The sequence below is a fragment of the Coturnix japonica genome, chromosome 6 (assembly GCF_001577835.2).
Source record: "Coturnix japonica isolate 7356 chromosome 6, Coturnix japonica 2.1, whole genome shotgun sequence".
NCBI classification, from domain to species: domain Eukaryota; kingdom Metazoa; phylum Chordata; class Aves; order Galliformes; family Phasianidae; genus Coturnix; species Coturnix japonica.
Genome location: NC_029521.1, coordinates 11,575,162 through 11,589,448, shown reverse-complemented (window position 1 = coordinate 11,589,448; position 14,287 = coordinate 11,575,162). Strand labels below are relative to the sequence as shown.

The following is a 14,287-nucleotide window of genomic DNA, read 5'->3' as shown; positions in this document are numbered from 1 at the left end:
AGTGATTAACTGACACACTCCAAAAGCTCTCACCAATATCCATGCTCCGGTGGAAAACGTTTACTAAGCGTAATACTTGTTAGAAACTCTTTGGTGCTTTGACTAAACTTTAATGACTCTGACCCTAATGGAGAGGTTTTAATGTGCCTCTCTTTTGAGCTATTCCTTAGCCTCCTATCTTTTATCTTTAGCAAAAGCATCCATAGAGGCTAAAAGTACTCTGGTAAACTGCATTCTGCTGTCCTTTGTGATTTAAACCTCAGCGCCTTTCTTATTAGCATGTTTTGAAAAGGAGGCTGAGAAAGGGGGGGAAAGAGTTGGAGACAGGAAACAATGACAATATTTTGGCATTCAGTACTGGAGGCGGCCAATGTTTGGGAATTAGGCTATGACCAGCAAGTATTTAGCGTAGCAGATGGTGGTGTAGATGTGATATAGCAGAGAACTAAATTCTATTAAGAGACAAGACGATACTGGGTCCATAGAACTAGGTATTTGCTGAATGGTTTTGGCTGCTTGCATATGCTATACAGCAACAGCAACAGAAGAGGGAAAAGGTCTCACTGGCCGTTTGGGGACTGTATATATCTCACAGAGTGCTAAATGCCTTCATCTTCCACTGGAAATTAAGGGAACTAGGGTCCTTGTAGTATCAGCTCCTAAAGAATCCTTAGTTCTCTGTTAGGAAGAATCATAGCAATCCTATCATTTGCGATTTGTTAAATGTTTCCTTTATTTCCGGGGAAGGAGTTATGGAAAGGACCAAGTAATGGCATGCAAAGAAGTTTCGCTTAATTATTTCATAATGTGACAGCAACACTATTTCATTACTCTCTTTAATTTTATTTGAGAGGCTTTCATTCCCAGCTTCTAAAATGAAAAGCAACTTGTCTTTGTTTCAGATGACTCTCTTGAGAAATTTCGAACCAGTTGAGCCAGACTGAATTTCGTGTTTTTTGTTGTTGTTGGTGGTGGTGGTTTTGTTTTTTGTTTTTTGTTTTTTTTCCCCTAATGTGAACTCCTCCAGCAGGAACACATTTGAGGTCCAAAAGCAAATTTTACTCACGAGATGAGCCAAATTCATATCTAAGCTCTCCAGAAGGGCTCTGCTGCTTAAATTTTTTTTTCATATAAGAGTTTGTAATTTTATTGGAATACTTGCAGACTTTCCAAGCAATTATTCCAAATGTTTGCTTTCTGTTCCATAAGTCATGCTACATTTGTGTAATTTTATAACAGTTACTAAAAGAACATGCTTCCTTTATTTCTTTTTTTTTTTTCCTTCCCTCCCGCCCCCCACATACACATGCATTTTATTCCTAGTGCAATCTGTGAATGGTTAAAGTTTGTGATGTGCAATACAGTTATACTTACTTTCTGTTTTCTTAATGACCCTGTTATTCCTTATGGTTTAATTCCTTTGCTGATTAATGTGCATATTATTAGTAGAATGTAGTATAGAGCAGTCTACAGAACTGCCATTTTTGCACGTTAGCCAAAGTAACTGAAAATACTCTGAGATAGTGTGGTGAATGTATGCTGAACAGATGAACTTCAATATACAGTAGAGATGGGATTTTATAACCTCCTTACCCACTATTCCAAATATAATAAAAGTGTCTCTTAGCGCCATTTAAGTGGTCACACTGGTGCTTAATCAAAAGTAATAGAAAAATGGTTCCAAAGAGCCCTAATATTTATGTTTCACAAGACCAACAAGTGTCACTCCATGCTTTGCGAGGTTGTGTGCTCGGCCATCACCTCCCTCCCATACAGTCTGAGTCTTTTGTTCAGACCACTACACGGTGACATCCTCCTTGCAGCCATCGGTGTATACAAACTGATGCTCACTGAGTTTAGTCCGCCAGCAGTCAGACTCCTGGGCGAGAGGCTGAAAGCATGAACACAGGCTTTGATCGTGACAGAACAAGAAATTGGCTGCAAAACCAACAAACGGCATTGCTTTAATTGCCAGAGTGGAGTATTTCGCTGGCTGGCGCAGTCCGTTCGTTAGACAAATGCATGCTGCCCTCTAGTGCTGCTGCTGCCGGCTGCTGGCTGGGGCCGCTGCTGGTCCTCGGCGGGTACTGGCCATCAGCTGAGAGTGATGAAGCTGCTCTGGCACAGCTTGAAAGACGAGGGATATTTAGCAATCTCAGTCTGGATGTTATTGGGTCCTTACAGTTATTTGCTCTGCCTTTAGACTACTGCTTTTATTTAGACTATGGATGTGGAAATGTTCAAAAGACCAAAAGAGCTGTTAACCCATCTGTCTTTTCCTCCATTCCCCTCAAGAGTGGAATTCTCTATATACAAAGTATGATTTCACCTGTTATACCGGGTGTATTGGTAAGATATTTCCTGTGTACGTGGGTTTCTTTAAAATTGCGTATACAATTTATGTGCTTGAGAATTTAGAACATCTGCTTAAAAATTTCAGCACATTCAACAAGAAATATTTTGTTGTAGAGCCTATATTAATTCAATCCCTGACACTATCTGAGAGAGAGAGCATGGTAAGGATGGAGAAAAAAAGAAAATAAAAACACGACAGTTTTTACATTTAGTACTTCTTGCTTCATTTTCTTCAGAGTGAGACACCCCCTACTCCACCCCCAGCATATTTCTCTGATGATGGTTACAATAAGCATGGAAAGATTCCAAAGAAATCCCAAGTGCGGGACCTTAAAGTGTAACAATGATACCCAGAGGAGCATGGGACTGGTTAATGATTTAAAGTATTATGCCCGAAATGCTCCCATTTTAGCCAACAGTAAAGATTCTGTAGACAGCACATGCCCAGATCAAAGCTGGTCATGTCAATGTCATTCAAGGAGGGAGTGATACCCTCCTTTTCCCCTTTTCTCCCCCCTACCCTTTTTTAAACAAAGTATGACATCCGAGGAACAGTGTGTTGATTGTTCCACTGCCAGGATACGCATAATGGAAACATTAGCTCCAAGATAACTTTTAATCTGTCAGCCTAATGGCTCCTTAATGTGTAGAGGGCTTTAAATGTATGTCAGCCAGGGCTGTATAAAGTAATATAGTTTGTGGCCTGAATGGATCTAGATGACTCCGCATCATGACACAATATGGTTTATTATTAAGTATCAGCTCATCAGCTTATTCCCACGGACTTGGGCAAGCTTCTCAATTTTCCAGTAACGGATTATGTGAGAAAAAGCTTGCAGTGCATTTTTTTTCTTTTCTCTTTTTTCTTTACTCTCTCCCATCTTCCAATTTACAAGTTTCATCCCAGCTGCTTTGAGAGCCCTGAAGTGTATTTACAGCAGGCTGCACTTTATCACACATCAGCTTGACTGCTAGTTTACACTGAACATTTATGCAGCTCCCTTGGCCTGGGATGCAAACTTCACATCTTTGTATTCCTATCACCTTCACTGCAAATTTTTCCAACATCCTCTCCCTGTTGACTGCTTTCCTTCCCCTCCCCTACTCTCAATTCTCCACATACTCCCCCATTCCCCCTCCCCCTTCCTAGACACAGGCCAGTGAGACTTGACATGTCACAGCACTTGTCTGTGCAGGATACTTGCAATAATTCAGGGTCTTAGTTTCCCTGCTCTGATTCCTCTCAGTTCTAGAATAGGTGTGTAATTCCAACACCACTGACACAGACTGGATGTGGATTTAATTTTGTGCTGTTCAGTAATTTCTTTCAGTCTGAAGCACTACTTCATGCTCTGGGTGTCCAGAGGAAAATATTATCATTTTTTTTTTAATCCCTGTGCAGGGTGCAGAGCAAAGAGGTAATTCATTTCCGTGAATGCAAAGGCTACCTTTCTTTTAGCAGTGTTACCCACGCAGGGAGGGTGATGATCCGGGCAAGTTGCTTTTTCCATCAGGTGCTCACAAACATATAGGTCAAAATAAGCAAGACAAAAGAAATGGATACAGGATAGTGATGCAGACTTAGAGTGAGACAAGACTCTAACAGATAGCCACTCTTCTTCAAAATCCTTATAATGGTGAAAATAGACTACCAGGAATTGCCATAGAAAATAATGAGAATGGAAAGGACGGGTTTCAGACTGTGAGGGCTCTGGGAATTTGGCCATCAGAGGGACTGAGCATACTGACAGGAGGGTGGGAATTTGTGTTCTGTCACCACTGGAGTGACCCTCCATGTGTGCACTTATTGCTAGAGCTGGCTGAGAGGAGGTTAGCCTGCGTGAGGACTGGACATGTTTCAGTCTCTTTCAGCTGTAGCACAACCAAAGTGTTTTTTTTTTTGTTTCTTTGTTGGCTGTATGCTCCTCTTTCTGTTGTTCCCATTGCAGTAATTTAAGGAGTCTTGACCTTTTGCCATGAGTTCCACCTGTAGTCAGACATTCTGGGAGCTGCATTCACAACCAGCAGGTTGAATGGTAGTGGGCGTGGATTCCTTCATGCTGACATTAACAGATGCAGCTCTTCTGTTCTTCTGGGTCACGTTGCAATTTTTGAGCTTGAGCTGTTCCATACTGACAGTGATTTGTTTGCTCCATGGCACTGGGTTTTATGCTGGAAGGACAGGGTGAAAGCTCGAGTAGATCTCTTGGAGTTACATACTTCACTGCTCCAGGAGCACTTAGTGACTTACATGGTCCCTTATACTTACCTTCCAACTGATCTTCTCTGGTTCCTTTGTCAGAAACTTCACAGGCTGGAGCATATTCAGTAGAAGCTATTGTTTTGTTTCACCAAAACCAATCGTGAAGAACAAAAAGTCTATCTACATCTCCCTCCACTCTTGTCCTTCATTAACTTTATCATTTTAAAATTGTAACTAAATTTAGTTTATAATGGGTCACAAAACCCTCAAATGCATTCTTTACTGCTTTGGGCTTTAACAGTTCACCAAAGGTAAATGACTTATTGTTCCTAATTCCTCATACTATTGTTCTTGTTTCCACATACCTACAAAAATGACTGGAAGGCCTGACAGTTCATGTTTTGCATTTGTAAAGTATCTCCCTTATGCTACAGCCAGGAGACTCAGTAAAAATTAAAGCTCCCTACTTGGGCCCAAGTCAACTTTCTGTTTATTCTTTTTTCTTATCACTGTGGGATAGTTAGCATCTCCCCTCCTTCTCACATCCTCCTCAGGTCCTGCCCTTGTGTTCTGTGAAGCTTTACATGGATCTGTGCTGCACAAATATCAGTCTGATATTTGTAAAAATAAGTAAATAAATAAGGCCTTTCGTAAAAATAAGTAAATAAATAATTGTTTTTAAATAATTAGCCGGTCCATTTCAATTAATTTGTGTCAGAAAATATTTTTTGGAGGATAAAGAAGCAAATATTTTGAAAACGTGTTTGGAAATACTTTGATACTTCTTAAAGCATTTAATTGCTTTCATGTTCTTAATGATGATTACATAATAAATAGCTGAGCTATAATTAGAATGATTTTGCATTTATCTTTTTTTAAAAAGCACAACACTAGAATGACTGTGAGAGTATATACATAATGCTGATTTAGCAAAACAAAGTAGCCTAAATATTACCAAATATATGTTACTGAAGGTCTGAGACAATTAGTTTCCTAATTTCTTGACAAACCCTAGTGCCTCACTATTTGTGGAAGTCAAAGTGAAATTTAAAATAATTTATCAAGTAGATGTAATGTTGATAATATTCCATGGAGACAAACATAAAATGAAGACTTCTTGATCTCCTGAGCTAAAGGTTTGTTTTCTGTTTTAAACCAGCTTCATTTATACCTTTACATAAAAGGATTTTAGACTTGGAAATTACTATAACTGATTTGCCTAAATCAGTAGCGTTGTTGATGTGAAATTATTTGTAGATTTGTATTTATTCTTCTCTGAATAGTGTAGATAGGGAATTATTTCATGTGAAAGAAGTTCATATTAATTTTTAAGGGAATTTTACAACTTCTGTTCATTAATTGTAGAAAATGCCCAAGTGCCTGTAGGAAAAAAAAAAAAAAAAAAAAAAAAAAAAGATAATGGTCTTGATATTTCATCCTGAAGGGTCTCAAAACAATTTGCAGATTGGTAGTATAACCACACTGAAATGCACCCAGCTTCTTGGTGGAACATGGCATGGCAGCTGTTTAATAGCCCATAGCAAAACTATACAACAGCAGGTTGTGAAAAGAGAGATGAATATGGATCAAATACAAATTGGCAGTGGAGGATTTAGGTACTGTACTCAAATTAAACTTAGGCAAAGTGGAATCTCATTAGAATATCAAGTCTGTGTATGAGCAGTCTATGCATACTGTCTGACCCCAGTGACCTAACCTGTGTTTAGCTCACTTGAAAGGTAGGCAAGGGACTGTATGCTGAAATGTATTACCAGCTGTATGCTGTAAACCAATGTGTTTGACAAACAATTGTAAGTGTGAATACTTTGTTGTTTGCAGTTGCAGAAAGCTTTGTTAAAAACATTTGATGTTAAAATGGGTGCTTGAGGGGCATCTTGATCAGATGTGGCAATAGTTTTGGGTGGGAGAAGCAGAAGTTTTGACTTGACTGTTTAGTTTTAGCCATTACTTTTTGAAGAAAGATGAATGCTATCAAAGAAGGCTGTGCCACTAGCAGAGGCCCCTCACAATGATGGCTGAAAGGTGTTTCAAATTGCTGCAGAGCAGTCATTTATTAGGAAAAAAAGTGTGAACAAAAAGATACTGCCAGATAATATTTCCCTTAGGTTTCTGTTGGCTTGAGCTGAATTTGGACCTATGGCTGTGGCTGTGTGACCTATAAGTTTTTTACATCTCACTGCAAATTCTTTTTAGTATTTTCCACATAATACATGAAGATCTACAAACTTTTCTTACTCTAGGAAAGTGTATAGAAATCAAATTGCACAGTAGCTCTCTGAAACACGTGCCCAATTTAAAAGGAGCAAACATGACTTGAACAGTTTTTCACATGCTTTAGTATGCATGTATATATTTATTTATTTATTTGGATAATTGGGTTTTCCCTCAGCTAGGGAAAAGCTGGTGTTGCTGACATTACAATGTGTTTGTGAAGAAAGACTGATACCAAAACACATGCAAGCAACTGCAAGGTCATTACTTACCAGCATAATTAGAACATCCATTCTGAATGGGGAAAACATTTAAAAGATAAAGAGTGAATTTAAAAATGATTTTTTTCCAATGCATTTTTTTCATACTTATAGTTTTAACAGCTTGTGGTGATGGTAGAAGCAGCTACTTAAGAAAAATTAGAAGCCTTATTTGGGGGAAGATGATCTCTCAAGAGACCTTGTGTTGTCATTTCTCATGAACCGCGAACAGAAACCTCATTCAGGATGCTGTATGTTGTTTTGATACATAGGAGGTATACTTAGCTTACTAAGGCCAATGTCAGATATTTTAATTAAAAAACAACACAAAAGTCACAGATGTATTGTTTCCCCCTTGTTCCTCCTCTTTTCCATGTGCAAAACTGCAAGTGTCCTCATGCCCCTGAACTGCAAGGAGAGAATAGAATTGCAGATGGGCAGGATGGCAAACTGCAGAATGCTGAAATTCACGTATGACCTATCTTAGCATCAGGCCCCTTACTGCAGCACATAAGCCTTTCGTAGTTGTTTTTCTGCAGATGTCAGTGGAAGGTGGGAGAAGGAGAGAAAAAACAAAACAAAACCCAATCAGTCACTGCATTTAATTTATGAACCAGATTATTGTTTTACAAATAACCTTCATGATAAATAGAGTCTCATGGCAACATTTTCAACTGTGCTTTTATCAGGACTCTGAGCAGTGTGTGCAATATGCCTGGCAATCGAATCACAGCTGTATGCCTTGGTAGGGAATCTCTGTGGAGACAACACTTCCTTAATTTAAACAATTGTAGGCTGCAGGAGTTCAAAAATTTCAGCTGACTTTAACTGTCACTAGCCCAAGCACCTTTATCCCCAGGCGAGCAGCAGCAGCTGGATTTCATTTCCTGCTGCCAGACTGTCCGACATCTTTGCTGAACATCCCAGGAACCGAGCGTCTTTACTTTAAGGATTTTATTCAAGGTGACAGCTCCTCACACTTTAGCGTTCAGATCACCTCAAGTAGCTGAGATATCAGTGAAAATGAGAGCACTTCTCCAGCAAGCTCCAAATTTAGATTGACTGAGGTTATCCTTAGGCCTCTAGACCCAACCTCCGTGACAGAACAGGCCTGCCAGTAACTTTAAAACTACACTGGAGTTTGTAATGATGTCTGGGGAGAAATATTCTGCTGGAGCAGAGGAGAATACTATAAGCGATAGGAAATGATGTCAGATTTAGTTAGGGCTGAAGACAGCGCTGGAATATACTTGGCATAATATGGCACTGGTATCTCTGTCAGCATCTCTGTTTTCTGTCACCGCACACAATTCGTGGCCTGTCTGTAGTCCTGACAGTGTCTTTTCAGATCAGGTTATTGCCAACTCGGAGACTCGCTCAGTACAGCACCATACAGCCCCCTTTGTTTGAAGTCTGCCCTTTTGTCATTAATGCACTTGATGTCTATTTAAATCTGACGGTGAATGCAGTATCTGTTTTCCTGTCAAGTGATCATTGACAATATTAATACCTCATGTCCTTGCCTCATTTTCTAAGCGCTGACACCTAGCTACAGTCTCCAGCATTCATCAAACAGCACTCTCTCACCAGCATCTCTATAAACAGTCTCGCTTCCAGTCCTCAAGAAATGCGGCAGACCTCAAACAACACTTCTATCAATGCCAGGGAAAAAGCAGTCTGAAGAATACCATTAGTAAACTGTTCATATCCTTTACATTTAGACCTAATGCTTACTGCAGTCTGACTTGGAATGCCATCACTTTAGGGGGGAAATTTTGCTTTTTCCTAGATGCTTGTTTAGGAACAAAAACATCACACTTCAAATGTGGAAACAGGTTTACTATTGAAATGATGGAAATTGAAATTATTGATGAAAGCTCTGTGGAGAAGGGGAGTGCACCATATAGGCTCCACTTTTGCTCTCCTGAAATGTGTTATTCACAAAGAATGACAAGACAGTCCATTTTTTATTTTTATTTTTTCCATAAGAATGTGTTACTGTCCTTTCTTAAAAGGAAGGAAGAACGTGGGTTACATGCCCACAGCCCATGCCTTTCAAGATGTTAGCTTCTTATCAGGTACACATTACACTGGAAAAATATATGCAGAATATAAAAACTTGCATATTTTATTGACACTGCAAGTGGAAACAATACCTGCTGTGTGAGTTCTGGAAAGCCGAAACTACAGGGAGTTGAGGGTCAGCTCCTTCCCCATCTTTCCCCCTTATGTATGGCAGTGACAGTCTCCTTTTGGCAAGGTTATGTATGCCCTTACAGGGAAGAGCTAGGTACATCAGCACTTGTGCTAGACACTCCCAAGATAGAGGAGACTCTTTCACCTTACTTCTGTGTGCAAGAGGTGACTTTAATTTGACTGTGTGTGCCTGGGGGAACAAAGGATAACTCTGCTAGCAAAATTTAGCATCTTTGAGGATGTTCACAGGTGGGATGTGACTGTGAACTTACGCTTTTGCATACCACTTAGTACCACCAGAGGGGATGCTTTTGAATAAAGTTGTGAGATCTGCAGGTATGTATGTCTCATCCACAGCAGTTAAAGCTTCCTCAGGCATCTTACCTCCTGCATGTGCAGAGAATAATGTTCCTGTTCTCCCAGAATCGTTGTTCAGGCTGATTTTTTGAAAGCATTCTCCATGTGCACAGACATTTAGCATAGTTAACTATTGGAATTGTTTTTTATTCACTAGGAAAACCATTTAAAGATATAGCGTGGAAACTGAAGACAGTGCAAAATGTGAGCCCAGTCTATGCTCTGTTTTTCAAAAGTTGCAGAGGATCACTGTAATTTAAAATAGAACATATGATGTAGCAACATGATTCAATTTTTGAAGACATCTATGGATATTTGTTTAACAGGATAGCTCACACAGGTATCTGAACACACACTTTCCCTGTTGGTTACACACTGCTGATTGAAATGGTAATACTGAATATTACTAAGGAACAAACTTTTCTTTCTTTTTTTTTTTTTTTACAAGACAAGAGAACCGTTCTCTTCCCTCTTTCAAATTTCCCTGCTTTTGTGCTTCTGCATCACTTTCCTAATTGTAATTTCTACCACTTTCCTAATTGTAATTCATTTCCTTTTTCCTGTAGGTATCTTGGGAAAATGCCGCTACATTTACTATGGAAAACATTCCGAAGGCAACAGATTCATCCGAGACGACCAGCTATAAAACACTGCACTATTTCATGCCACTTCAGTCCCTCCACATGAGAAGCACAAATTGAATCTAAATTTTAAGTGTGTAACTAAAGTCCTCTAGTGCCTTCTGCTGACTTTGCCAGGCCTGTCAAGTTCATCCTTCCATCTCAGTCTGAGTAGTCACATAGAGATTGACATGATTGCCTTTAAGCAGGTCCCATCCACCAGCGTGACAGACAGCTGTGGCAGAGCACCCGGCCTGACAGGAGGAGTGCAGTGATGGATTGCCCAGTCCAGCTGCTGCACGCAGGAGAGCTGGGGTCACACCTGGGCCTTCACTGAGCATGCTCCATTGGCTGGCGCCACGCAAAACCAGCATGTTTATCTCCTGCTCGCCTGTTGAGTGAGAGTGGTTGGTGATAGCAAAGTGTTTATAAAAGAGAAGGGATATAATTTCAGATGAAAAAGCCCCTTATCTATTCTAAGGTTTTTGTTGGTTTTTTTTTTTTTTCTTGTGAATTAAGGACTTTTGTTTCTATTATCTCCTATATGCTCACACAAATCCTCTTCATAGGGTATTCTTGGTTTTTCCACAAATGAGCCTGTATGGATTATGGTTTCTTTCAACAGGAAAAGATGTATCCAAAAAATATTTCATCAATGCAAACTACAATCAATTTGTATTTTTACTCATAAGCAAAGGAAAAAGAGTTGAACAGTTTTACAGAGAAACATTTTTTTTTTTTTTTAATTATTAAATAACATCTCAAATGTATGTACCTTGATCTTCCGAAGAGGGGTCATTTTTAATACTGCAGTAGTAGCATAGGCTATCTGTGTAGTTGGAAAGGCACTCAATTATGATATTCACCGTATGTATTATTCCTGGTTTGTTATGCAATATATATTTTACTTGTGTAGAGAGTACATTTAGAATTAAACACTTAAATTTGGGAGGAAAAAAGGGCTTAAAAAGAGGGATGTAAAATAAAATTGCCACCAGATGGGTATGATTGCTCAGCAGGGAAATATGTCAATAAAAGTAAGTGAAGAAATTAACATAATTAACAGCTTTACTAATATGTTCTGGAGAAAAGTTCTGTTTAATCCCATTTGAAGTCTACATAAGAAAGGCTACTGTGAAGTTTTCAGTGAAAAACCAACAGTGCATAGCGTATTTCTTGCTTCTCTAAGAAACAGATTGAGATACTTAGAATCATGAATATCTTTATGTGAAAAAAAGATCCTAATACTTAATAAATATATCATGTTTAGTGCTACTAGTTACAGTGTGATTGGCTTAGGAATACACGAAAATGCTATCCTCTGGGCTGTTCATAACACATGTATATTGTTCCTGGTTGAGTGTCATCGTCTGGATGTGTTTGGCTTGTTGTAATTAGATGGTGCCCTTAGTTTACTTTCCTAGAGGATAAGTGTTAATTTTTAGAAGATGTCCACTGTTTTTGGCAATTGTCAGCTGTTCTTGTGGATAGAAGTGAAGCCAATTACAAAATTAATTTGTTCTGTGTAAAACAGTGGGACTGATGGAGTGACAAAGGAAAAGTTGCTGCTGCTGAGTGTCTGAGGCCTTGCACAGTAACTGGAAGACTTTACTCACTCCAGAAGTCTGTAGTAAGTCAAGCAGATACTTAAAATCACCAATGAACAATATAGAGTGATGTCGTTCATACTACCCGTGGAGCATGTCTGGTATTTTGAGTTTAAATTGAACTCTGAGCTGCTTGCTACACAAACTGCTGTCTGGAAAGTAGGTTTTGGCCATTTGTTAATTGCTCTGCTAATGTCCTGGATAGTTACAGATGAAATGCAGATTCACATTAGATACCCTAGAAGATACTACAGCAATGAAAACTACAGGCCTTTTTGTTTTCTTTTTTTACTTCTCTTCCCCCTCCGCCACCCCTACCCCCCCATCCCCCCCTAAAATAATCCTTAGAAGTATATTTAGGGCACTTGTCTTCCCTCTTGGCTACTAAAATAACATGCAATTTTTGTTTGTTTGTATTGTATTGTTCTTTTTGATGCCTATACATGTTTTGGCCATGGCATATTATAGGCAGCAGGTTCTGAATATTTGTTTAGAATAACCTAATGTCACTTTCAGTCTGGTTGCATATATGTTCTTCTCTTTATAAAAGGCTTTAACCCTGCCTCAAACAATAAACAGCACTTGCAAACTGACCACATGATTTTTCCATCTTTATTTTGCTTGTTTACTTTGCCTAATGTCAAAACTATTTGTATCATTTTTTCAGAAGTGTTTTCTTCCATGCAAAGCTTTGGAGGCAAAAAAAAATATTTTTGGAATGAGAGAACTGATCACAGTACCATCCATTTTATTTTCTGTTTTGACTTGAGGGATTATATACCTATAGTCAAGTATGATAAAGCCCTAATTACAACTTGCTTAAAGGGAATTCAAATTAAATGTCACTGATTATGGAAAATCAGTAGGATAATATATAAATAACAAATAAATGTTAGCATATTGTTTAAAATCTAGTATGTTTATTGCTGTCTATATAAACATCAGTCTTTTTTAATATGTGTAACATTTTATTTTCAGACGATTTTGCTTCTTCTGCATGGTGTCTTTAATTCACTGGTTTAAACAAAATGGGTTTAGCTGATGAAGATAATTGGGTGCTAAGAAGAATTGAAAATATCTTCAAACATCTGTCTCTTGAAGTGGAAGTCCTTAAGAAAAACAAGAAGAAAAACACTGAAATAAACCTGCCTTTCCATAAATGCATTTAGGAGTTGTAGAGCTCTTCAACCTTTTTTTTTCCCCACATGTTCCACTTTGTCTGAAGCTCCATGTATTCTCTATGGATGGACTAAGAAGAAAGCTTGAGCAAAACTCTGTCAGCTCTTGGAAACAGCACAGTAAGTAAATTGTACACAGACAGATGTAAGAGCACTCAGAAAGAAAGGAAAAATGGTAAACAAACATAAAATGTGCATTGTTGTGGGAAGACTTTTAGTGTTAGTAGTCTTATGGACCTTTGCAATGGAGGTAGAAGCTTTCAAATTTTCTGAACTTCTCCGAGTACAACTGCTATTAAGATAATTAAGGCAAAAATTTGGTGGCATACTAACAAATATTTATTGTGCAAACTGTTGTACTAGCACTCCTTTCTTTGACACAATTACTTGTTCAGAAAACTTTGAATTTCAGCAAAATGCACTGACTTTGTTGAGCCCTGCAAAGTTACTCTAACAGTGCAGTTTATTTAAGTCTGCAGAGTAACTTATATGATGTGGAAAGGAAGGCTTTCATTCACATCATCCCATTTTTCAGCATTAACTGTCATCTAGAAGAGTACTTGGATTTAAGGAGGGGACATCTGCCTGAGAGGCAGCAACACATGTGGGTGTCCTGCCAGCAATACTACGTTGGTATGTCCTCCTGTTAAAAGAAAACCTCTGCGTGCACTTTTGTAATTGAGGTGTTTCTTAGAAAAGAACACCTTCGGTTCTTGCTATCCACTCCCAAATCTTTCTCAAAACTTTCTCTGGCCGTAATACCTACAAATGACTTCACAATGGGGTACTGCAGCCACAGTTTCCTTGCTGGGATGTTGTCACTTCTTTCTGAATTCTTTCTGTTGGTAGGTTCCCATCTGTTGTTTCTTGTCCAAGATTGAAGTTCTGTGCTGATGAAAGCATGTACATGAGGGCACAGCAAGTAGTAGCCTCAGCAGTACTGGGGCACAGCATTGTCTTCTCTCTCCTCAGAGGAGCCTTCTCCCCAAGAAAAAGATGGCTAAGTGGATGCAAATTGTAGCAAAAGACAGTGCAGAAGAGTCTTTGGCATCTATGGCAGTTCAAAAAAGATGGCCTCTGTACTGTGTAGGCTTTAAATCTGTTATGACTTGACAAGATGAAGGTCAGGATTAAGATCCTTTTCTCCTCCTTTGCCTTAAGGGTGAGGAGGCAGCTACCACCACATTTCTAAGTCTTTTGAGAAAGAAAATGTGCTTCACAAACCAACCCTGAAGCCCCTTTGTTAACACTTCTTGGTATTACTGTGGAAACAGTTGCT

The 14,287-nt window shown here is 38.9% G+C and overlaps 1 protein-coding gene across 7 annotated transcripts in view; it reads left to right on the top strand.

Annotated features, from left to right (window-relative positions):
* Nucleotides 1-12,423, top strand: part of LRMDA (leucine rich melanocyte differentiation associated) — a 622,472-nt gene extending 610,049 nt beyond the window's left edge. For all 7 annotated transcript variants that reach the window (XM_032445290.1, XM_032445291.1, XM_032445288.1 and 4 more), the window contains one exon: nt 10,170-12,423. In XM_032445290.1, the coding sequence (XP_032301181.1) occupies nt 10,170-10,249 (80 nt within the window). In that variant the 3' untranslated portion in view covers nt 10,250-12,423. The remainder of the gene's footprint in view (nt 1-10,169) is intronic.
* Nucleotides 12,424-14,287: the final 1,864 nt, after the last annotated feature.